Genomic DNA, 27,661 nt, shown 5'->3' with positions numbered 1-27,661 from the left:
AAATTTATTATTTAAAAAACTTTTTACCACTAAATAAATTGTTAAAATGTATTTTGGTACAAATATCAAATTTTCAATCTTTTAATGCTAAAATAACTAAGTTAAAAATATTAATTTACCTGTATTGGCATTTGCTGCTGCTATAAGACTAACCATTAGAGATGATTTATTAAAATGAATAACCTATAATATTAAATTATAATAAATTATTCAAGCAAGTTTTAAAAATAAGACAACTTTTATTACTGTTATAATTTAATAAAAAACATTTTTCAATTTAATACAATGGCAATTATATATCAAATAGAGAATTAGATATTACAATTAAAATAATAACTCTGTTGCCAGTCAGCACCTTATCAGGTGAAGAGAGCTGAGTAGTTCCAATAAGCTATAGAGCAATGTTGGCAAGATCATAAGATTCCATTAGGATCATGTATGCCAGTAAGATCCATGAAAAGAAGTGAAGCAAAAAGCTTCATTTCTCTTCAGACCTTAATGTCATTTGGATTGAACACTGTCACAAGTAATATCCAATCCATATAGATTACTGATATAGGTTGTTTCCTGTGATTGTGATGCATTCTCAACAGGGGCATTGCCAGAGTTAACAAAATCAGCATTTGTGAGTTAGGCAGAAAATCCCATTCAAGAAAAACAGTCTGCCACAGTCTCTGTTGGTCACTAGTGGTAAATGCACCTCTAGCCAAGTGTAACTATTATATCACAAACACATTCATCACTTCGCTCACTCACAATGGACAACACAAACCTGTACAAAGTGCTTTAGTGGCAATTCAGTCACTAACCACAAAGACTGGAAAATCATGCCAATTAATGAAGTGAACACAGGAAATCAATGAATTCATTATCTGTATTTATTTCATTATCATAAAAGATGAAACAAACATGTCTGTATAAAGACAAATATTGCATAACAAATTCACTCTAAAATAGCACATCTCATTGTTACAAAAAAAGGGTTGTTGATCAGAAAATAACAATCATAGGGCGTTCTTAGGAAGTCTGTTCATCATGTAAACATCTATACCTGCCAAAAAGTAAGATCTACTTGTTCTGTTCTGCAACTTCAACAACAGTAAGTTGATTGCTGCTAGGCAACAGTCTACACAAATCTATTTTGCTGTATAAAACTGTCAGGCAGAAACTATCCTTTACAGCAGGGATTACCAACAGAGTTAATATAGATCCCATGGGGGTCAATGGAACTCAAAGAGTCAATTGGGAGTCGATAGAAAAATTAGATATTTATTGTACTGCTTCAATAATTTCAGATAATTTTCAAATAAGAACAACAACAATCATGTGGGAAATTCATTAACTGATTTAATAATTTACTTGATATATTACACAAAATCTTGAAAAATAACAAAAGTTTTAAGGCAGTCAATTGAAAATAGAATCTTCTAAACAAATGGTCAATGCAAGAAAAAAATTGGGAACCCCTGCTTTCACAGTAAAACAGTACTAAAGAATAATAATGCTATCATTTCTATTACCAATAAGAGTTCCTGTATATAAATAACTTAATAATATGGATTAGGATTTTTTGATAAAATCTATTTCATAAACATACTTGATAGTTGTTATAGGTTGCCATAATCCATTTATTTTTTCCTAAACCAAGTTTTCCTCCTTGATCTGTAACTGTTGCAACTGTTGATAAAATGCTTGGTTTTAATGCTACTTCTGGCACTTCATCATCTGAAACTATAATATAAGCTTTTGTTAAATTTTGCAATAATACATAGTAGAACTTCTGTTATTAAAATATAAAATATCATCCTGTGAAAATGAAATGAAATATGAATGAACATCCTCATTAACTCGAACCAGAATAACTAAGTCATTTTCTTTCCCCAATTATCTGGCATAACATGTTAAATCAAACTGGTTAATTTACAATAGATTAGTAAAATATAGATTATGCTACAATTGTTTTTTTCAATTTTCATAGGTTTCTTCTATGAGATTGGGAAAATGTGGCTAAACTGATCTCCATTCGTAACTAATCATAGTAGTGAATATAAGTTACTGAATACAATACACAAGGCAAATAAATAATTACATTGAAAAAACTAAAGATTAATTCATGTAAATATTTCATTCTACTTTTTTGCTCATCGGTTGTTATTTTTTGAATTCCAACAGGTATGACTGGTGTAAAATGATCAAATGATGAAAAAGAAAAGCCTTGTTGTGAGCTTTAGGCAATTGATTTGGAGACCAAAAGAAAAATCATCCATAAGCACAAAGATGGCTAAATCTTTGACATAACTGTTCATGATTGTATAAAAAGAATATAAAAAATTCTTTATATTATATTCAAATTATGATTAAAACTGACTTTTGTATAAAGTGCTGGATCAATCAAAAGATGTAGGTTGAAAATCACCTATAAAAATTTGAATGATTCTCATATCGCTGACTGCTACTTGAATGATATGAATAACAATAATAATTGAATGATTATTCAATCTATAAAACTTCTTCTTTTGATTAAACTTTCACAATTTCTCAGATGTTTAATGATAAAATGCTGATTGTAAAACACTATATTTTCCACACTAAGCATAAAGATGTGAAAGTCTTAAAACAAATTGACGATCGCATTTAAATACAACTTATTTCATATGTAATTTTAATTTATAAAATTATTAACTAGTCAGAGAGTTCATATTTTTAATAAATATGCTTAAAAAGTGAAAGTGCTATCAATTGTCCATTATGAAAATAAATCAAGAATCAAATTAACTTATTTAATTGACTACAGGTGTTCCCCTACTCACAAACATACAACTTACAATTTGATCATACATCTAAAATTTAAATTTTGCACATATTCTGAAGTTTTCTTGTGCTGTGGAGTTATGTTGAAGTAAGTCTTTGGACACTAATAAATAATAAACTTTCAATAAATAATTAATGTGGCTTATTTCTATCGTAATTTGCCATTTTTTTTTTTATACCATCCATCGTGAGGTACTATTAGAATAATAATATTTTTCATTATTGTTTACAGTTTTTACAAATGTTTACAATTAATGTTTCAAAAATGCATCCAAAATGTAATAGCATTAAAGACAAATGTAACTGTTGCTCTTTCACCATGGAAATGAGACCGGACATTATAGAACTAAGGGTATTAGGTGATAAAACTGTGTTTGAAAGGCCTGCTAATAAACAGTAGTAAACAGGTAATTGAGTGTAATGTATTCTATTAAGTGTATTAAAGAACCAAACATACAATAAGTGGTTATTCTATAAACAAATGTACTTTATAGGTTAATTTTCAACTTATGACAAAACCTCAGGAATGTAACTTGTTCATATGTAGGGAGCATCTATATTATTTTTTTACATTTGATAAGAAACTGCCTACTATCTAGTACAGTGTTTCCAGGGAGCAAAATTGCTCTCTCATGGGTAAAAATAATATTTTGGCATAAAATTTCAAATATACTCTAATGAATTTTTTTAATTTTTTGAACAATTTTTTCTGTAAATATGGTAATTATTGATCTGTATTACATTCAAAATTTCTTGATATTATCATCTCACTTAAGTTTTAATTTTTATTTCTCGAAAATGAATAAATCAATGACTGAATACTAATTTCAGTCAAACAATTCCATTACATTTAGCTAATAATACATAACTAACTAGTCATTTTACAATTTTTTTTTACAAAATGTTATTACAATTATTATTATATTATAAATATTTTATCATCAAATAAATGATAAAAAATATTTTTTAAAAATTTTAAAAGAAACACTTTTTATACACACAAATGCACTAAAAAATATTAAATTTTTTAGTGCATTAGTAAGAGCTGAAAAAAATTTTTTTTTCAGCTCTTACAGTATTCTTGATATTATGTAACAAAAAATAAAAGTGTGAATTGCTCAAGTTTAGAAATATTCTTAGTTACATTTTCTATCAATTTTTATGGGCTTCCCACGAGCACCCTATGTTTTTATTTTTGGTCACATAATACCAAGGACATTGTGAAAGCTGAAAAAATTTAATAATCCAATGATCACCTAAATATTCGGGCTATAATATGGCTATAATCAAATAATTAATACAAATAAATTTGGTACTAGAGGTAAGCATTAGGTGCCATATCATATCTAAATTAATAATTATAATTTTTAGTAGTAATTCAAACACAAATTATTATTGTATTTATTTTCAGGCACTTGGCAATTTTTATCATCAAATTTTATTTAGTTGACCTAGGTCGTCTGCGGACGATTTGGTGCCCACACATCACACCTGCAAGGTCTGTTACGAGAAGCGGACAGCGTAAACGCCTCGACGCCGTCCTGATGCTCATCAGGACGGCGTCACTTCCAGAAGTATTTAAATTTCAATATAACCTTCCACAATTATATCAAAATACTTCTGGAAGCGAAGGCTGGCTTGGGATCCAGGTGGCACAATTGGTAGTGCACTGCATGACAAGTGGAGGCTGTGTGTTCAAGCCCCGCCTGGGTCAGTTATTTTCTTCCAGAGGGTTCTAAATTATTAACCAAATAATTATAATTTTAATAAATTTATTAAAGAGATGGCACGTAATGTCTACCTCTAGTAGCAAATTTATTTGTATTAATTATTTGATTATAGCCATATTATAGCCCGAATATTTAGGCGATCGTTGGATTATTATATTAACTCATCTAGCTTTGAGATGTGTATTACTGAAAAAATTATTTTTAGTGCATTTAATGTGAATAAAAAGCATTTTTTTAAAGTTTTTTAACACACTTTTTATTTTCTATATTTTAGTTTTATATATTGAATACTCAATTATTATAATTCTTCTTGATTTAGCATTTAATTGGGAAGTAGAGTGAAAAATTGAGTTACAAGATTTTATGTAGACAGTACAACTAAAACAGGTAAAAGCACTTGTCACTTTGCATCACTTAAGGCACTCGCTTATTAAACTTTCTGTAGTGTCATCTGTTATCAGATTTTATTTACAAATTTAAATTTTTTGCTAATTGCTAAAATTGTTTGCAAACTAAAAAAATATATTGTTATCAGGAATACAAAGATATGCAAAGTTACTAGATTGGAAACTGGATGAAAATTGAGTTACAAGATTTTATCTAGACAGGCAGAATAAGTTGTTAAAAAGCCTACAAAAAAAGCATAAATTGCACAAATAAATTTTTTTTAGAGATTCATACTAACAACAAATGCTTTATTCTCAAATTCCAAAATTATCCTTTTTCCTACCACATGAAAAATTTTATCTTCATAATGAAAAAAACAAACCTGTGAATAAAACAAGCTGAAGTATAAACTTGAGATGTAATCTTTTCTTATCAGGAAAAGACTATACATTCTATTGGGTTGTCAACTATGAAATGTTCATTTCTCAGTGCACCTTATTTTGCATATATATAATAAAAATAACTATATTGAGATAGGATGTTGCATTTTTCTACCTGGTGGTATGGTTATTTCATTTTATGAATTAGTCCACTATGAGTTCTAAAGAAATATAGATCAGGCACTTAATGCTTTTTGAGTTCCATAAGGCAACAACTGGGCAACAATCAACTGGACAGTCAAGTGGGCAATGGAAACTTAAAAATTTTTGCATACTTAGCAAGCATTCAATTTTGTGGATACTTTTTATTTATTTATTTGTAAATATTGGTAAAATATATATAAATATAAATATGGTTAAAATTTGAGGTACAAGTTATAAGTTACAAACTATAGTTATGAGTTATTTCCAACTTAGAAAAAGTAAATGTTTTTAAATAACCTACTGTAGCATCTTTAATCTTGTCAAAAGCAGTTCTTCAAAAACAAATTCCTTCAAAGAACTTTTATACTTTTTTGTTTTAATGTATATTATATTTAATGTATAGTGTAATGTATTTTTAATTTTATGTAATTATTATCTTTGTTTTTATGTATATTTGTTAATTTTGGGGGTAAATAGATATCAACTGTCCTTCAAGACATTTCAATTGACTTGTAAAAATAAATAAATAAATAAATAAGATATGTAATGTGTATAAATATGTTTGTTAATTACAAAATTGTTCTTTTAACTGGTTTAACTAGTTTCTTAAAAAACATTATTTAAATTTACTGAGTAATATATCAATATAAACAAATGGTAATTTTTTTATAAAGAAAAAAAAATTTGTATTTTGTGTATTGTTCATCCCTTATTTTGTTGCCCGGATGTCCAGCACCCAGTTGAAAGTGTCCCTTTCATAAGGGGTCAAATGTAGCTTATGCTACAAGAAACATCAATGACATTTATGAAAATGAAGTGAGTGAGTAAAAGTATTGTCAATGGTTTGGAAAATTTTGATTTACAGATTCAGCCTTGAAAAACCATGCAGATGGCAATTCTCCAATGCAGGTGAACTGTAAGGCCTTACAAACACTTGATGAATCCAATGTGAGTCAAACATTACAGAAAATGACAGATTTTGAAGTGCTCGCAGGAAGCAGTACAAAAAACCTGCAAGAAATTGGTAAAGTCTCGAGGGAAGGTATTTGGGTTCCACATCAGCTTTTTGTAAAAAACAGCATTCAAAGAATGATGATTACAACTTCACTTCTGCATCAAATCCAGAACATGCATGTTGAGATGGAAGAAAGCTATAGAAATTAATTAAATCTGTTCTGCTCACATACAATGTATCATTAAAGTCTTTTAATAAACTGGACATTTCATAGTTAACAACCTAACAGATTATTATAAAAAAGAAAAAGTGAAAAAGTTATATAATAAAATTATAAAAACTAATCTTCACATATTTTATTTTTGTATACAAAGTTATTGACTTTAGCAAATATTGACTATAAGAAAATTTAACTATAGATGTTATAGTTAATGTATTAGCTAATATATTTATGTTAATATTTTTAAAACTTTATCTTAACTAAATATTGAATATATTTTCAAAATTTTTTACCTTTTAATAAAGGAACCCCATCACGATCAGTAATCACTATACTATGAAGGCCATCAATTCTGCAGAAAAAATTTTTATGATGACGTTATGTTGAGCAATTGGACAAAGCTTTTATAATTTTGATAATGAAAAATAGAGGTATTGATTATTATTAAAGTATCTATATCTAAAAACTAGATTTACAATTATTTTTAAATATAAAAAATAAAATGTATATAACATAATAAAATATTTCAATTAATTTAAATCAGTTTTTATTATGTTTACTAGAAATTTTTCTACCATGCATGATGGAATTTCTTGAATTCACTACTTTCTCACAGAAAGTAGAGAATTCAAAAATTCAAGAGCAGCTGATATTTCTACAAATTAACTAGCTTGTACTATCCTCACCTCCTCAGCTGTTTACTTACAAATATATATTAATTAATTATTAATTGAAGGAGGGGAGGTCCTCCAGGTATCACTCAAAGGTACGACCTGGAGGTTGGAAAGTTCGGAAGGAAGAGTGAGGGTTATGAAGAATAGGGGATGAGGTTGGGACAGGTAAAGTTGAGAACACATAGCGCTTGCATTTATTAAACCAATAAGCAAATACAGTGGTATAACAAATGAATACATTAACAGGGAAATACTAGAAAATATATACAATTAGATGGCGCGACAACTTATAACAGACAATAAAGGAAGTACAACTAAGATTTAAAGAACCCGACAATATTATATAATTGACAATGAACATAACAGCTGATGAATGCTGACCACGTGTACGTAGTAAAAAGTAATAAACAGATTATTAATCAGGAGTTACACAAAATATTTACAAGACAGATGACAGAATGGAGCCAGTTGCTAATGCTAAAAGCTGTCCAGGGCTGAAGGATACCCATTTAGGGTAAGAAAACACGCACAGTTCGAGGCAAGCACACTGGGAAGAAAAGTTCGTTCACGTAGTTGCATGCTCGTCTTTGGTGTTAGGTAGATTCCTTGGTGGGTTGAGAGCTTCAGTGGCTGATAAGAAGTCATTGAGTCTGCTGTAGATGACCTTGTTTTCGATGAAAACATTAAGTGGGCAAGGCCAGTTAAAACCTTCATAGAGGACGCTGTCTAGAAGGTTGTTTCTTTTGTCGTCAAAGAGACTACAGTCAAACAGATAATGTTTACTGTTTTGGATTGAGTTATTGTCACAGTCACAGGTGTCCTCGTTGCGGAGGTTGAAGCGCTTTACTTACAAATATAATCAAACACCAAACATTTGCTGAGCTTACTGCTTGGAAATATGTGATAGAAAAGTAAATAAGAATTAAAAACTCTTAAACTTGTGGCAGTTGTATTTTAACTGACTTTAAGTATATTTTTTACATTTTGTTTAATTATATAATATGTTAGTATTTTGTTAACTATTTAATATTTACAGTTTAATGTAAAGATTTAAAAAATATGTTAGAAAATTTTAAATTTAAAGAATGTTCGAAAAGCTTTGTGTTTGATTGTAGAACAGTAATTTCCTGAGGATGGCCTATTAAAAATAGGCTGAAAGCATTTGAAAATTAAATTAATAGCTTAGCAAGTGTTTGGTGTTTGATTATATTTGTAGCCTATATTAGCACATGATTGATGTGCTAATATATTTTAAATAACAGGTTCATTAGATCATACTTCTGATTGGATAATAGAACATTTGTGATCAATATAGAATTTTTTTAAAAATTTATCATAGAATCAACACAATACAACTATTTTTGTTTTTAATTTAATGTTTAAATTCTAAATTTAAAATTATACTATTTGCCAAAATATTTTAAAATGCAACTTAAGATGAATGACATCACTGAGCTGAAATCACTTAAACCTTTCTTTTACAGCCAATAGGTAGTATTTTTTCAAATTAAGTATGCTATAATTTGTCAGAACATAAAAAGACTATAATCAAAATTTCACCTGAAATGGACAAAAATAGCAGGAGTTAACATGGTATGTCAATATAGATATATCATGTTTCTAAATAAAGGAATTATAGGTATCCCTTGTATAACATGGTAGTTACGTTCCAAAAAAGTGCCATACATGAATCTGTGCTATATGAAACAAAGGACTAATGTAAAACATGGGGTTAGGTTCCAGAAGTTAGCAAAAATATACTATTATTTTTCGTTACTAAGAGAAATATGTTTATTAAAGCAATCAATAATTCATTTCCAATCAATAATTAATTAACAATCACAATTAAAAGTACTGTATTACATGTTAATATTAATTTTAGATAAATCAGGGCATTTTCTTTTTACAAAGTATTATTGTCTTAGTTTTTTAAAAATATCGAATAACAAAGTTTACACTTAAAAATTGTGAAATTTTGTACAAAGGATTTTCAAAACTGTGTTAGAGCGAAACTGGAATCATGTTGTATGGGGGTATCCCTAATTTTGAAACCGTATTAGAGCGAAACAGTTATAGAAGTACCATTAGTATAGGTATCCCTCATACAAAAAGAACATAACAATAAAAAATAATTAATACATGTTATGAAGTAGCACCATCTGTGGAGAAAGAGACAACAAAGAAAGCCACAAAGAAAGTTGGTTATTACATTAATAATACTTCATACAATTTTCAACTATAATCTAAAAATATTTTATTACAATAAACTTACAGATTATTAAACTCTTTTAAACAATTTTTTGAATATTTTTTCTAATTTTAAAAATCATCCAAACATTTTTTTGTTTTGAGCTTTCTAACTTGGAAATCATAATAAAATATGCAAAAATAATTTTAAGTTCATTCTGTATAGATCTTTTGTGAAATGCTACATGCATTATGACACTATTAATAAATTGACTTTGTATAAAAAAATTATCAATAAACCTTTTTATATTTAATTATAAAATTAAATCTTAAAGCTTAGAAAACCAAAGCTAGTGTACACAAATAAATAAAAAACACCAATAGTTTATAACTTTCAAACATGTATCATCTGTAGACTGAACTAGAGAATTAACCTTCATTAAAAAAGCAACAAACAATTAGTTAATTTTTTAAAGTTAATAAAAATAGCTATAAATTTTAAGATCAAAACAAAAGAATAAATATTAGGGAATGTGTTTAAAATACATCAAAATAATAAACCATTACTTATTGAAATCTTTTAATAAATAATTGCAGATAATTATTGGTATCTATAAAAATGCTAGATGATTTAATTATAATTTTAGTTTCATTTTCAAGTTATATTCTTTTGTAATTAGCACAACTTAGAATTAAAAGTTTAAAATCAGCATAATTAAATATTCTGTTAAAGTTTTAAAATGTATATTTTAAGCTTTCTAGTTAATTTACACCTAATCCTCAACTTACATGGTACTTAAATTTCGCAAGATCCAAGAATGTGACAAAATTTTATTTTATACTATAGGATTTTAGCTTAATAAGATAAAACACTAACAAATATTTTATATTATTTTAAAATTAAGTATTTTCATTGATAAAATTAATGTTTTGCTCTGTGCTAACTCTTATGGTAATGCAATTGCATTATTGAAACTTCCATGTTTTTAGAAATTGGGATTCTCCATTTTGTGCTGTCATGATTCATACCACATACATTAAACTTCGCTAACTATCAGGAAATTTATAAAAATTAAATAGAAATAAAAACAAGCTTTGATGGTAGATTTTATTAAGATAGGACTATAAATGCCATAAGTAAACAAATTAGGAAAAAAGTCATTCCTCAATTTTCAATATAAATGCTAGTCTCAATTTACCTAATTTTGATTTTACACAAAACCAATCTATATAAATCAAAAGTTAGGCATATATTTCTGATTATAATTTATTTTACTATAAATAGGAAATTAATAGTTGTCATAAAATATTTCACAATTAAAAGATTAGAAAACATTATATATGAAATAATTATTAACAGGGAACAAGAATAAGAATAAACCACACTGTCTTTTGGCATTAAAATTGTTTACTTAAAAAAGTTTTGAACTACAAGCATTTTTGAACTTTTGACATTTCAAAATGTCATCTTCAGGCAGAGTATATATAACATTCAAATTTCAATTCTTTAAAAAGTACATTAAAAGATTCCAAATGCATGGTCTTTGTGCATAGTTTTTACAGAAATTTGAACAGATGTAACAAATTTTTTAGATTAAGATAAATAGAAAGCATATTATCAATTAATACAAGAATAAAAGAAAAACAAAAATGTAGCAATCCTAAAATATGAATGTTATAATTTTAATGTTTTATAAAGTGTGATGAACATCTCTGGTAGTTCAAGAGTGGGTTTGTTAAAGGGCTCTAACATTGTTATGTATAATATTAGAGTCCTGGTGTCCACCCATCTGTCTGCCTGTCTTTCCTTAATCTTGAGAACACAGTTAGATAAATGAAAGTCAAGACCAGATATGGAAAGCTTAAGGACCGATTAACTATATACAAACTTCCAGTCTCAATCAGAAGTCAGTATATTCCCCAAGAAAGATAGTTCTGCAATTTAAACATCGCTAAAAAGGAAAGCTTCAGCTCAAACACGTAAAATCATTCTCTAAAACTTTTCCAGCAAGATCAGTAGTAATCCTATCATTACTAATGTCATCCTGGTAATCTTGAAAACAGTAAACTAATTTTCTGATAGTAGCTCAAAGACAGAAGGTTTTTGATCCTGTACACATTTGCTGCAAAGGGATCAAATACCTTTTATATATGAGCTACTATCAGAAAATTAGCATACATTTTCAAGAACACCAGGATGATGATGATAATAGGATCACTACTGACCTTGCCTGAAGTTTTACAGATTAATTTTACACCTTTATGGGTTGAAGTTTTCCTTCTTAAGCAATGTTTAAACTGCAGAGCCATCTTTCTATGAGAGTCACTACACATAATGTTAGAGCCCTGTAACAAACCCACTCTTGAACTATCACAGATATGGGTTACACTTTACAAAGTGTTAAAATAATTCATCATTTATTCATTTTATTTTAAGATAAATACATCAGAATATATTAACAGGTTAAAATTATAACATATTCATATTTTAAGATTGCTACATTTTTTGTTTTATTTTTTGTGTTTATTGATAACATGCTTCTTATTTATCTTAATCTACAAAATTTATGTTGCATCTTTTCTAACTTCTGTAAAAGCTATATGCTAAGATTTAAACCACAGATTTGGAATCTTTTAATGTACTTTAAAAAAATTAAAATTTGAATATTATGTACACTTTGCCTAAGGATGACACTTTGAAATGTCGAAAATGCTTGTAGTTAAAAAACTTTTCAAGAAAACAATGTTAACACCAAAAGAAAGTGTAGTTCATTCTTTACTCAGTACATTTTGATAAAACTGGAAACATTATTTAAGTAAAAAAATTTTAAAAATAACTTACCTAGACATAATGTCATATAAATATTTCTTCATTTCCTAAATAAAAATGTTTAATGTTTATATAAACACAAAAGCAATTTTGATAAAATTATTTCAATTTTTAATAATTCAATTAAGATTGTTGTTTCAATTGAATTTCATTAAAATAAATTGTCATGGTGACTAAAAAACTGTTTACATAAACAAAATAATTTGAGTCAAGTTACATCATCACTTGTATAAAAAAAAACATGTCTTGGCTTTACCAAAACTTATTGATAGTAATAGTGAAAATATTTCATAAATATTTGACCTGTTTCTATTTCTTCATTTGTTTAAATATTTAACCACTAATAAATATTATTATTTTACTGTTCTTTTTCAATAGAACAGTTAAGATTAAGAACACATTAAAATTACATTTAAATAATTCTCAGTGAGATAAGATGATGTTGTGGAAACTAACATTCCATAAAACATTAAGCTAATTTTAACATACATAAATGAATTCTTACTTTATGGAAGAGCAGCAAAAGGATGCAAGATTTAATACTAAGGGATCAACACACACTCAGTAGTAATGTAACTCAAGGTAGTTTTGATAAAATTACTTTCCTAGACTTAACCACAGAGCCAGCCTGAGGGGGGTGTGAACAGTGCGAGCACACAAGCCTATGACTGAGTTTGCAAAATGAAAATGGTTTCGTTTTCTTTTTCTTTCTAGTTTTAATATACATACATTGTTATATATGCTACTTAATATATATACATTGTTATATATAATATGCATACTTGTTATATATGCTATCCCAAAAATAAATTTTCAAGAGATGATTTTGAAATGTCTCCAATAACTAAATTTAAATTATGACTTTTGCATACAAAATGGTGTGACAAGTTTTTTACTTGTGTTATGCCATTTCGTATGATAGCCATTCTAAATTTATCAGTTATAATTTCAGGCCAAGTACCAGAAACATTGATATTGACATTTTAGTCTTCTTTGCTTTGTTTATTCTCTTGAAGCTGCAGTCCTTGGAATAATTCATCTTCTTTGTTTGATGCCAACAAAATAATCCTCTGTCTGTATGTTTCCCTCTGCTTCATCATTATCTTTCCATTGCTCAGTTTTCTTATTATCACTTTTCTGTCATTAAGACGAGAGCTGGCTTTATGATGATCCAGATCATTTACATGGATGTCGCATAGCGTAATTTTATTTCCGTGAGTTTGATCTTCCAGTAACTGTGAATTGTGTGTTTCTTCAGTTTGTTGCACATTTTCAGTTTTTAAAAATTTTATAAGAAAGCTTTTCTGTTTTACTGCAATTTCTTCTCTCTCTTTTTTTTATTTAATGAAATCAAAATTTGTCGTCGAGTTTTGCCTTCCAGGATCACAATATTATAAATATTATAGTATTTATTTTAAAATAATTTGAATTATATCCAAATTTTGTTACTGTTCTGAAAATTATATTAACCTTATCAATTACTGTCACATCTGCAGAAAGATCTCTCTCAAGATAAAAAATTACTTGAGAGCTAGCATTAGTCAAGAGAGATTTACCTCCTTAGCCATTTTATCTATCGAATCTGAATTTGTCAAAAAACTGAATTATGATGACATCAATGAAATTGCTATAAAACATGTAAAAAAAAATGAAAAAAATCACATATTGTAAAACCTTATTCTAGTAAGTTGCATACCAAATTGTATATGAATCAATTATTCTTGTTATTTAATTTATTAACAATTTTTTGTGTGATTGAAATGTTAAATAATTAAATTAATTTAATAAAATTATCATTTTATTATACTCCTTACTATACCAATTTGTACAGTGTAATAAATAGCAAAATGCAATAAATTATTTTGTTGTACGAAATTTGTTTCAAGGCCCCACAAGTCAACTTTGCACCAGGCCCCGCTTTTGATTGGGCCTCCCCTGCTTAACCATTTACAAAAATGAGAGCATGCATCAGCTCTAAAATCTATCATAAGAAAATTATTATTGATTCCTTTGTACATTGGAAGTCAATGATTCAAAGGCAGCCACACTTTTAGCATTTAGAGCACTAGTAAAAGAAGCGATTTCTCACTCTTCAGAGAAACAAGACATAAATAAAAAATTTATGATAATTAGAAAAATTGCTAATGAACAGTTTCCAAAATAATAAAATAAATAGAACTATTAACTATTAAATAATGAAACTATTAGTTTCATTAGCAAACAAGTAAATAAGGATAATATTCAGAATAAACAAAAAGAATTACAAGAATTAGTTACAGATAAATCAGTAGCAGCAATGGAGTTTCCTTCAAAATAGGGACTTTCAAGTCAACAGGGGAAAAAATGAGGAAAAGTATTAATGGGGAAATTTCCCCATTAATACTTTTCCTTGTTTTATATTCTCAAAGAGAAATTGAAAAATATATAAATTTTTTTATTTAATGATAATTTAACTTACTATTAAAAATTGTTTTTAAGCTTTATTGAATCACATGGTATTATTAGCTTGCCTAAATGAAGAAAATTCCAATTAAGCAAGTCAAAATATCTGAATGTTTGTATCTTTATTTAGTTGGTTATTAGAATTATTTGGAGAATGTTCACTTGCCTTACTTGCATATATAAAAGCCAATCTTTGAACCATCTTTCTTACGTCTCTGTTTAACTATGATGTTCTCAATATGTTTTAATTCCTCCAGTGTTTCAAGGATGTTTGAGCAGTGTGTGAATGCTCATTTAATTAAATATCTGTTATGCAACAATAAAGATGAGATAACTGTTTTGCAAGCACCAGAGGTAAGTAGTGTCCCAGCTTCAGATAAAAGACTTAATCCTAACCTCATATATATTAGGTCCACCAATAGATACTTAAAAGGCTAGCAGAACACAAATACGACATCATATAGAAAAAACTGATTCCTACTCTGTCAATCTTTGCCACTGAATCAGGTGTCAAAGTTAACTTCAGACAAGCCAAATTAATCAGGCATACCATCCACATTGACCAAATCAGGTCACTTGAAACCCTGAAAATATACAAGGTGACAAATACAGGAGAATGCCTCAATTTCAAAGACAGTAAGAAGTTATCAACCACCCGGCAATCTTTTCTATGACAAACTTAACAACTCAGGAAAATGGTGTTTTTAATTAAGGAAATTTATATTTGAAACACTGAACTAAACCTTTCATTTTAATTTTTATCAAATTGCACATTATTATATAATTAGTTTTGTATGAAACACACTTATGAAGTTCAAAATTGTTTCAAAGTTTAAATTTCGTAACATTTGTATTAGAACTAATGTGTTCTAAAAATAGAATGCATAAATATGTCTGATGCAAACCTATTAATAGATTAAAATTATTTGCTCCTTGCCAATTTTAGAATAAATTATCAAATACTTTTTTTATTAAAAGGTTATTTGGTTAAAAAATAATGGAGTCATTGTTTGAAAATTGGTATAACTTTTCAAAAGCTATTATAGTAAAATGCTATTAAGTGAGCAGTCATAGAGCAAGTGTTAGCAATTCAATGTCATATGTGACATGCAAGTTTTTACTCCAAAAATTTTGATATGTTGTTAAACTAAAAAATTTTAGGTTTTGTTTATTTTTTTATTGAATATTTAATTTTTCACATTTTTAACATTTTGTAATAAATATATCTTTATTGTTGAGATAACATATTTATATATACATATAAATTTGGAATAACTCAGCTATTCACTTTATATGAAGATAACTGTTGAAGGGCCAACATCTTCACATAAAATGGTTAGATTATTTAAGATAATCATCATAATCAATATTTAGTATTGCAAACAAATACAGATTTATTATTCGTATTACTGATTCATACATTTCAATTATACCCTACTTATTATACTCTCATATTTATTGCATTTTTTATATGCATATTAATCCTATTGATCAATATCACATGTTCTCAGCAAGGACAGCATCAAGGGGGATCAATGGAAAAAATTTTCTTAAAAAGAGTCAATAATATATAATTACATCTTTGAATAAGATGGTTGGGACCTTATCAGAGCTGTAGCCCATGCCCATGTGAGCAAAAAAAGTCAAAGGAATCATACCTCTATATGTGACCCATGTGATATACATTCCCAGAAATCAGCCTACTTCTAGGACGCATGCAAATGGGAGTCATATCACTCTGTTAAGACTATTGCATTTAACTATTTAACCCACATGACTATGCTTGCTTTGAATAGCCCATTTAAATGTTTGTGGAGTAATTGATGTTATATAATTTTAGGGAGGTTAACCCCATACAAATGCCAAGGTATAAGCAATAGTGAGCACTGTAGTGAGTGACTACATCTTGACTGATGCAGAGCTTGGAAAATAGGCAGCAGTACAGTACTGATACACAATAAAAACCAGGACCGTGGAGTTGGAGTCACGGAGTTTTGGTGTTTTAGCCCGAGTCGGAGTTGTAAAAAAACCATCGACTCCAACTCCTTTTTACTTTCCAACTTGTTACGTATATAAAATGGAAAAGTATTAAAATTGTGTCAAATTTGACCCTCCAAGTTTTTTTTTTTGCAAATCTACACATTTGGAGACCTCCCAAACCCCCAAAAAAAAAGTCAATAAAAGAGGAAAAACTCATGCGTGTGTGTGTGTTGGCATCTAATTTGGTTAATTTCTTTAATTTCTGTTCTGAGACATTAAACAATATCTCAGAATGGGTAAAGTTTAAGAAACAAAATGTGGCACTTTAGCTTGCATATAAAGGGGCATTAATACCATTAAATTTTAGTTCTTAATTAAAGGTCGACAGGGTGAAGACATAAAAGGGGTCATGTGTCATATCTTTTAATGAATATTTTACTCATTAGTGTTTCAAAATTTAAATAAATAAATAAATAAATAAAACTCATCTCTATTCTCAAAGTAAGCTTTTTGTCATTTTATAATAGTACAGTAAAATCTGTTAAGATGTTCTCGCCTAAGATGTTAGAATGTGTATGGGGACATGATTTAGTTCAACCACTTTGACGCTTAATAACTAACTCCTGTATTAAACCATCTGACTCCAATTTAAAAACCACAGAAATTATTAGTAGTGATGTAACAAATATTCAGTTACTATTTGGTATTCGGCCGAATACTGAATATTTAATCACTATTCGGCCAAATACCGAATACCTAAAAACAGGAGTAAGAAATAACAAAAAAACAGTAAATTAATCATTTTGGTATTTAGATTTAATGTTATCGGGTTAGTGTTGTTTGTTTATATTTATTTATAACTTATAATATGCACAAAATAAAATAGAAAATAATATTAGTCACATGTATTCACAATTTATAATTACAAAGATCAGCACACGTACACACCTATTCGTTCGAGAATCATCGCACATATCTGAGGGTCTGACCCTGCCTATCCTTCTTTTTAAGCGCTTGTCTTTGCTCTTCCCTTTCTCTTTCCTCTATCGCTCTAGTCCACATATGCCTATGCATACATCATAATACGCGCTCACGATACTTTTGATTTGTCACTTTTCCATTGTAGATTTTCCATTTTACAATTACGTGACTCATAGCCTGGTGATAACGGAGAAAAGAGACATATATGACACTGATACAAGTCACAGTTATGATTTCACAAATTCGAGACAGCTTGGTAGTTCGAACGGCCCCAGGCTTTCACCCGTGCATGCTAAGTGACTTTCATTACAAGCATTTAGCTTTCCGAAGTCTATGACAACAATTGTTTGGCATTGACGGCTGCGCCAATAAGCTGCCTCAACTTGTTCGATTATGTTATCAACTCAATTTCATATTTATTTTCACATTTTCACTTTGTGGTCCTTCTCTCTTCTTTTTCTGTTATTTATACGTGCAGGTCATTTCATTGTTATCCACATTTGATATCATCACTTATCACATACTGCCATGATGCTCGTGTCTGTCCACTTCAACTGTCAAGAATTAACGTGATTGGCGAAGCATAGTGACAGTGGGCCAATAGAGAGCAGGGTCCTTGCCATAATGCGGTTTGCATGCCAATTTTTGTATGTGCGTTAATTGAGCCGAATAGCCAAATATTCAGTATTCCTGGCCAAATATACTATTCGTTGCAACACTAATTATTAGGCTTCAAACAGGGCGAACAAAATCATGCCCCTCCACACAGTCTAACATCCATACATATAGAAAAAAATCTCGAATCTTTTGCATATCTCGAAATTTCAAGGTGCCCCGAGTCCAAAAACGTAAAAATTTGGGAGGGGCCATTTTTTGACTGAGCGTTACACTTTCCCTCTGTTATATATAACAGCCAGAAAAGTAAAGATTATCAAATACATATTTATATATTGACTGTGTCATTACTTAGAGGAGTCTTTTAGCTTTGAAATAAAAAGTTTCTACATTCTATCTTTATTAGAACTCTATTTATTGAATCTTTTATTCTGAGGTCATGTGATGGCATCAGAATTTCCGAGTCTCTTTTGGTAACAAGTCCGCCCCTGGTTGGAGTCGGTAGATTTTTACACGACTCCACAGCACTGATAAAAACTGACTTCTGGAGGTGAATATATCACAAAGAGTTGCATGTATAGGTATGGTTCTATTGACTTTTTTGCTCCTACAGGGAGGTCTACAATTCTGAGGAGTGGCAAATCCCTTGTTCAGAGTTCACATCTTAACCAATACACAAAAAAGGACAAGAACCCCTGCCCTACACCACATAGAAAATTTACATTTGTATTTCTATAAAATTATACTCATTAATTTGCAAATATTTTAGACATTTTAGTCACAGCATTTCAGCCTAGTAAAGAAATCAATTTTTATAGAATTAATGCTTTAATGAATTACTTTAAAAAAATAAAAAAAAATTGACATAATCACTAACACTGACACACCCAGAGGGGGTCCAAGAGGCCCTGGTATCCTCCCAAAAAAAAATAAATACTAGATAATTTTCCAAAAACCTTTTCCTAATTAAAATTAATTTTTTATTTGTATTATGTCGTGTCTTCTATATCTATACTAAAGAATTAGCAGTCACATACAGTGAGAATTTCACTGAATTCTCATAAAAATTTTTTTTTATGCATTCAACTCGGCTCCCCAAGATTAAATTCTGAATACATCACCGATCACTGAACTATCAAATCAGATATAGTGTCTATAAGATAAATTCTTAAATTGCACCGAAATACTTAAATGAATTCAAGTGGGAAAACAAATATCTATGATTTTGAACAGTTCATTGAAAATACAACTTGTACATTACAGGCTTTAATAAACTTTGTAGGACGCATTTTTCATTTGTTTTACTATTATTATTACACTAGTATACGCTTTTGTTTATTTATAATTAAATAATATAGCCTTTAATACAAAATATAAATGGTTTGTAATACGAATATCAGAATAAACCTGTAAACCTCTTTAATAAATACAATGAAATAATCAAAACAGACAATTAAACTGCAGTAGTTTAGTACTGTATTATATTCAAAAATAATCATATAAAACAAAACCATAATTATAATTAATTCAAAAATGAATTTGCAATTACTCTGATAGAAGCAGTATCTTGGAATGTTTTCGCCAAATAAATTTATTTTTACTTTTTTAAAAAAATAACAATCGAAAAATTTGCTAAACCCACCTCTGACATTTTTACTGCCAACAAGCACGTGACGACCCAGTGTGACGAACTGATAGTTTACTCAAATATGAACTCTGGTGGAGGAAAATGGAAAATAAAAATTATACTAAAATTTTAAATATAATAATAACGATGAAAAAAACACAATAATGTATATAAAAATTAAAACAAAAATACTAAATTTAAAAATAAATTATTATTTTTTTTTTTCGTTTTACAATAAAATAAAAACTTCAATTAGGATATTCTGCAAACAATCAAATTCAGAACAATGAAGCTGATTCACATACGTCTAGTAATTTAGACGCTGATTAATAGTCACTTACTACTAAACGAGTTAGTACATAAAAAGTGTCTGCATTTTTTAACGGGGTCTTACTGAAAGACCATTATAGATTCGTCCAGGTGCACAATGGAGAGGTCGAGTGGTGAGAGACGGGATCCAACAAATCCAAGACGGATTAACCCATGAAAAATTCCTGGGGTTTTCGTTAGTTCGGATTTGATCCAGGGTTCCAGGACGGTCGATTGCTTCCTTAAACAGCTCAACCACAGTATGCAGCGAGCTTCGAGTTATGAAAGACCACTTGAAGCTCCCAACGAATCTCCTTACTTACTAAGCTGCGTTAGTGCTTTCCATGGGTGACGATACCGCTTTCACGCTTCGCGATAAATTCATTTTTCATCTCAATCGTCAATACTACAACCGTCCCCTTAGGTTTCGTTTCTTCCACACTCTTCTTAGATGCCATGGTTAATAGGTTGGTTCTTAAATGGCACGGTTATATATATAAAACCAAACAAGTCAAAGATAAAGCAGAAAAAAATGCTGAAAACATACGCGCTTGATACAAGAGTTGTTTTCACAGAGAGAGCGAGAGACTACTTACGCGCGCAACAGACAACATTTTTATGCCGTGAGTGCAGGTTTTTTGCTGTGCGTGTAGTTCGAACTTAGAATCATCGTTCGAACTCCGAATCGAATTTCTTTTGAAGTGAACGTTCGAAGTACGAGATAACACTTTTTTGAGTGATTTATTTTATTTTATTGAATACATTAATTTATCATCTATACGAAATTTTAAACGAATTAATCTTACGCTCCCTAGATGGATATTTAAATATCGATTATTTTACCATTGAGAAAAGCATTCATCACATGTATACACTCGTGCAATGTTGGAAAGATCTTTTTTGCTCCTGTATACATGTTTAAGTGAACACCCTGTATATCAAGTCTCAAGTTATTTTTCCTAAACTATATGTAATTATTATTTATTTAATAAATAAAATAAAACATTATTGGTACCTTCGATCAATTGTGCCTACGGACGGCCGGATGCGGCCATCCGCGGTCAAGATGAGAGCCTACCCCAGGAATTTTTCTGCGGTTGGTCCGACTGAATCTGTTTACCTCACCACCAGACCACCCTATTGAATATATTTATTTTATTTCATTTCTGCCAAACTAGTTTATTTAAAACTAGCAGGTAAGCCCGGCGTTGCCCAGGCAAAATATAAGTACAAACATTAAGATGATTTCGTACTTCTAACTCTTCTATTATATTATATTATAGTAATTGATTTATATAACTACAAAGGTTATCTTACCTAAGGGTTTATAACACCAAGCAACCAATCTTTAAGAGGAAAACTTTTAAATGTGTTCACTGGGTGCGATAAACCCTTACGTAAGATAACCTTTGTAGTTATATGTATAAATCAAATATTATGATATAACAATTATTAACACGAAAACCGTATAAAGAGTTTGGTTATTTTAGACTACCATTGTCATTTTTATCTCAATACTAGGATGGTACGAAATGGCACGGTTTCATTGGTCAAGTAGACACCAATTGAAAATTCGATATCTTAAAAAATAAAATAAGATATCGAATTTTTTTTTCTAATGTTATCTATCACTAACAAACTGTTTCATTCACTGCCAAATATCAAACCGTGATCTGCCAACGAATCAAATTTCGCGAAAAATGGATCAAACTCGGCACCCTCGAAAACCACTTAAATTGTATTTTGTGCTGGTCGGTAACCTCGTATTATGTAATTTTCCTATTCGATTGCCACCATACCGATGGATCCGATAGAAAGAAGGGGCTTTTTTTTAAACTCTTTTCGCCCTGTGGGCACTAAGATGGACTCTTTTAGCAAACCTATTATGGGTTCGGCCAGGTCCACAATGGGGCGGCCGAGTGGTGAGGGATGGGGCCCGACATATCCGGACGGACTACACCTGAAAAATTCCTGGGGATTTATCGACCTGTCTGTGTCCGGACACGAGTCCCTCAGAGCGGTAGGCTGCCACTTTGACCATTCGACCATCCGGCCGTCATAAAAAAGGGACTGTTGCAGAAAGAGGTTGAAGTTAATTCGACCAAAAGTAGTAGTTGTCCTCCTCCTGGAGAGAGAATGGGTCAACTACTTAATAGCAATCTACTATTAACAGAAAAACTACGATGTACAGGGACAAGACATTGCGACGTTGTCACAATAAATGACTACTTCTTACTTCTGTTATTCTTAAGTATATTTGGCTTATTTTCATCCCTTCTTATAATAATAAAATAAATGAAAACACGCAACTCTTCGCTTGTCCTTCTTTATTTCCAAACGAATGGCAACCCAGAACTCTCCACTCCTGGTTAGAAGGAATGCAACTCCACACGTGATTAACATCACTTGCGCAGTTTCATTCATCCTAACTCACACTTGAATAACATCTCTTTAACGTTAACGATTCTTCGTCTTCTCTTCGCGATTCCAGATTTTCTCCTCCAACAAAGCAGCGCCAACAATGGAATCATCCAACAATGCATTCTAACAATTCGTTACTTTCGACAAATACGTGACGCGTAACGTTATAACATTAATGGAGTCGAATTATTTCATTTTAAAAATTAAAATTTTTCTACTTTCTAATCAATAGAATTATAAAAATAAAATTTATAGATGTCGAGTGAATTCATTTATTCTAATGTTATCTTGTGTTTTAGAATTCGTATTACACAACCACACATGGATTTTTTTTTCTTTTTTGGGGGGATTCAGGGGCTCTGAAAACGTGAAAATTTGCAAATAACATTCCGTTTTATATGAATTCCATGTTGTACGTGTCACTTAGATTTTACAAATATGTGTGCCGGGCTGTGAACGGCTCATGTATTTGTAAAATCTAAGTGACTCGTACAACATGAAATTCATATAAAACGGAATAATTAAAAGTATTATAGGGGGGGTCGACTGTACCAAGTATATCATTTTATAATGTATCAATATTTCATCTATTAACCAAATTTATTACGCTAAAAAAAAATCTAATAAAGATTCTTTTTAGCGTTTTTCTTGCATTTTAAAATCGTTTTTTAAACTTAAAACTTTTCATTTTTTTTAAATAAAAATAAAAATAATCGATATTCCATAATAAAAAAGAAAATTATATACTCTAAGTTGGAGTAACTTTGGTCCAACCAGGGTAATTCTGATCCCAAAACGTAAAAAATGTTTATTTTCAATGTTATAATACCGAATTCAATGAATTTTGACACGAAAAAAATAGATGGCAGCACTAGCTAAGTGTACCAAATGGTTCATACTTTTGCCACGGCATACAGCATCTCATATGTAAATGTACAGTAGATGTTTTCATTATAATAATAAAATACATACCTCCTACAACTTCTATTTGAGTGGAATAACCTTTGAATTTTTTTTTTTTTGTTTTAATAAGTACATTTTTATATACGTATGTACTGTATGTCTAAAAGTGTTGGAGATGGCCTGTAAAGGAGGATTGTATTCAATACTAACGGGAAGTTTTGTACTGTACAGTATATAGGCTATATAATAATTTACAAATTTTACTCAAAATATAAAAAATGACAATGTTTTTGAAGCAAAGTTACTCCGACTTACGGACTTACTTTAAAACACTACACAATGCCCTACGAAATACATTAATTCGATAGTATCATTTCGAATTTTATGAAATTTTATTGCCGAAAATGCTTATGGAACTGATAAGGAAAGTGTTAAATCATGTAGAATAAATGCATGAAATAAGCTCGTGTCTTTCTTTCAGTCATTGATCATAATCACGAGAGATATCGATCTTTTTTGTTTTATTTTGATACGCTCTATTGAATAACTGTTACGATTAATAAATAAGAATTATGTATTAATAGAATTGTATGTGGCATATTTCTATTTATGTATAGCATTTAGATGTATTTATATAATATACAACTAATATATTTATATGTTCGTGTATGTATTAATAATTACAGTCGACCACTCTATAACACTGTTGATTATTCCGTTTTATATTAATTCCATGTTGTACGAGTCACTTAGATTTTACAAATACGTGTGCCGGGCTGTGAACGTCTGACGTATTTATAAAATATAAGTGACTCGTACAACATGGAATTCACATAAAACGGAATAATCAACAGTGTTATAGGGGGGTCAACTGTATAGAATAAAATAAAGACGTTCCTAGATTTCTATCATATTAAAATGGCATGGATAATTCGATTATTTAATTAATTACAAAGAAATATTTTGTATAATAATTATTATTCGTTAAGCGAGTATGTAAGATTTTTACCAAAGGAGAATACAATACAGCCAGATGTTATAAATGAATGTAATAAATACAAATATGTAAAAAGTTTGTTTTTTTTATGATGGAAAGTTAGTTAAAAATTTGTATAGGCGATATAAAAGTTAAACAGAACTTTTCTTTGATATAGCCTATTGTATCTGTATGAATTAAAGGGTTTTTTAAGGGTTTGATGCAGTCCTGAAGCAGAAAGATGTTGGTATAAAACTTACCCACTTCAACCAACAGCTATATCAATTTAGAAGAAATAATTCAGTTGAAAACAAACAGAAAAGGAATTTGTTTGGGTTTATATACAGGGGCGTTCGCAGAAAATTTTCCAGTAGAGACAAAACTTGGAGACAAATAATTACATCAATAAATTTTTATTATAATTTATGGAATTCCAGGGGAGGACAAGTGCCCTGTTTGCCTATTTCTGCGGATGCCCTTGCCTCTATATAAGTTAATTAATTTTGTTGAATACCAATATGTAGTTACCATAAAATATTTCTAAATACATAAAATGATTCGAAATAACTAATGTTTGCTACTCTTCACATACATTCATCAATATGTATTTATGAATATATTTATAATTTAATACTGAAATATAGTAGGCTATTGTGAATTTTATAATGGAGAAAATGAAACTATAAGGCACAAAAATAAAATTTGCAAAATATAATTTTATACTTCTTCAATTATAATGGATAAAGNTTTTTTAACATTTACTGTTATTCTAAAGTTTCAATTAACATATAAATATTTTAATGTATTATATGACATTTTCTAAGTGTATCTATAAACACAAAGGCTTAAGTTGCCTTATCGGGTAAAATATTCGTAATAGAAACTATCTCGATTAAAATAATTCAATGCTAAATGTCTAATCTTACTCTTTGTGATTAGTTTTCTATTTATTGAATTTATTCAAACCTATTTTTTTTTTAGTTTAATTAGTATAGCTATTATTAATCTTGTGTCATAGAAAAATTAAATTTATGGAATTGCTTAATTATCATTGAATGCTTTCTGTAATTTATAAATGGAACATTTAACAATGTTTCCTTACATTATCAAATAAATGGTTCTATTATTATTGACTCATTAAGTTCCTGCTTTAGTTGGTATCATTTAATGGAACAAAGGTATAGGGAAAAATTACATTTTATACCGAAGGTTAACGACAAACAAACTCAAATATTAATAGCTTATTTGTGTTCTACTTTAGTTCATGCATTTAGTTATTATTTGTTCTATTATAGAATTTTGTTTTAATTTCTTTCATAATCAAATTCACATTTTAGTTGAAGTAATAACCTATAAAGATTATTTTATACTCCACGAATATATCTAAAAATATTTTGAGTAAGTAATGCAATAAATCTATAATAAATACAAATTTCTACGTAAACATAAATTATTAAAATATTTTTAATATACGTCTCATCTTACGTGACCTATTTACTCTTAACCAATTGTTAAAATGCTAATAATATTAAATAATATGTTCAGGATTATCATCATACGTCATTTACTTTTATTCAAAATATTTAATATCCTGCTTCTTATTATTGAAAAAAACAAAATTGCTTGCGGGTATAATAAGTTAGACAGCACTGTTCTATCAATAACTTGTCAATAATACCTCTTGAAAAGAAAATTTATTGTTGAAAACATTAATTATTAAATAAATATAAATTTCTCATTTTATGAGTGAACATTTATTATACTTTACTAAATAAAATAAGATTATTTTATTTTGATGGTAAATATAGTCGACCCCCTATAACACTGTTGATTATTCCGTTTTATATGAATTCCATGTTGTACGAGTCACTTAGATTTTACAAATACGTGAGCCGTTCACAGCCCGGCACACATATTTGTAAAATCTAAGTGACTCGTACAACATGGAATTCATATAAAACGGAATAATCAACAGTGTTATAGGGGGTCGACTATATTTACCATCAAAATAAAATAATCTTATTTTATTTAGTAAAGTATAATAAATGTTCACTCATAAAATGAGAAATTTATATTTATTTAATAATTAATGTTTTCAACAATAAATTTTCTTTTCAAGAGGTATTATTGACAAGTTATTGATAGAACAGTGCTGTCTAACTTATTATACCCGCAAGCAATTTTGTTTTTTTCAATAATAAGAAGCAGGATATTAAATATTTTGAATAAAAGTAAATGACGTATGATGATAATCCTGAACATATTATTTAATATTATTAGCATTTTAACAATTGGTTAAGAGTAAATAGGTCACGTAAGATGAGACGTATATTAAAAATATTTTAATAATTTATGTTTACGTAGAAATTTGTATTTATTATAGATTTATTGCATTACTTACTCAAAATATTTTTAGATATATTCGTGGAGTATAAAATAATCTTTATAGGTTATTACTTCAACTAAAATGTGAATTTGATTATGAAAGAAATTAAAACAAAATTCTATAATAGAACAAATAATAACTAAATGCATGAACTAAAGTAGAACACAAATAAGCTATTAATATTTGAGTTTGTTTGTCGTTAACCTTCGGTATAAAATGTAATTTTTCCCTATACCTTTGTTCCATTAAATGATACCAACTAAAGCAGGAACTTAATGAGTCAATAATAATAGAACCATTTATTTGATAATGTAAGGAAACATTGTTAAATGTTCCATTTATAAATTACAGAAAGCATTCAATGATAATTAAGCAATTCCATAAATTTAATTTTTCTATGACACAAGATTAATAATAGCTATACTAATTAAACTAAAAAAAAAATAGGTTTGAATAAATTCAATAAATAGAAAACTAATCACAAAGAGTAAGATTAGACATTTAGCATTGAATTATTTTAATCGAGATAGTTTCTATTACGAATATTTTACCCGATAAGGCAACTTAAGCCTTTGTGTTTATAGATACACTTAGAAAATGTCATATAATACATTAAAATATTTATATGTTAATTGAAACTTTA

General features: G+C 28.9%; 1 protein-coding gene across 1 annotated transcript; it reads right to left on the bottom strand.

Moving 5' to 3' along the window:
- Positions 1–96: 96 nt before the first annotated feature.
- Positions 97–22,857, bottom strand: LOC111626697 (ragulator complex protein LAMTOR3-like). The gene is made up of 6 exons (XM_023370177.1): positions 22,643–22,857; positions 20,039–20,112; positions 12,391–12,425; positions 6,981–7,039; positions 1,598–1,731; positions 97–183 (listed from the first exon to the last, which is right to left on the bottom strand). The coding sequence occupies exons 2-6, from the start codon at positions 20,045–20,047 to the stop codon at positions 97–99; spliced, it is 324 nt and encodes a 107-aa protein (XP_023225945.1). The 5' UTR covers positions 20,048–20,112; positions 22,643–22,857.
- Between the last annotated feature and the right edge of the window lie 4,804 nt (positions 22,858–27,661).

Source organism: Centruroides sculpturatus, unplaced genomic scaffold (genome assembly GCF_000671375.1).
Source record: "Centruroides sculpturatus isolate CEXI.00-Female unplaced genomic scaffold, Cexi_2.0 scaffold381, whole genome shotgun sequence".
Taxonomy (NCBI): domain Eukaryota; kingdom Metazoa; phylum Arthropoda; class Arachnida; order Scorpiones; family Buthidae; genus Centruroides; species Centruroides sculpturatus.
The sequence above is the reverse complement of the archived record's forward strand: the minus strand, read 5'-3'. Positions and strand labels throughout refer to the sequence as shown.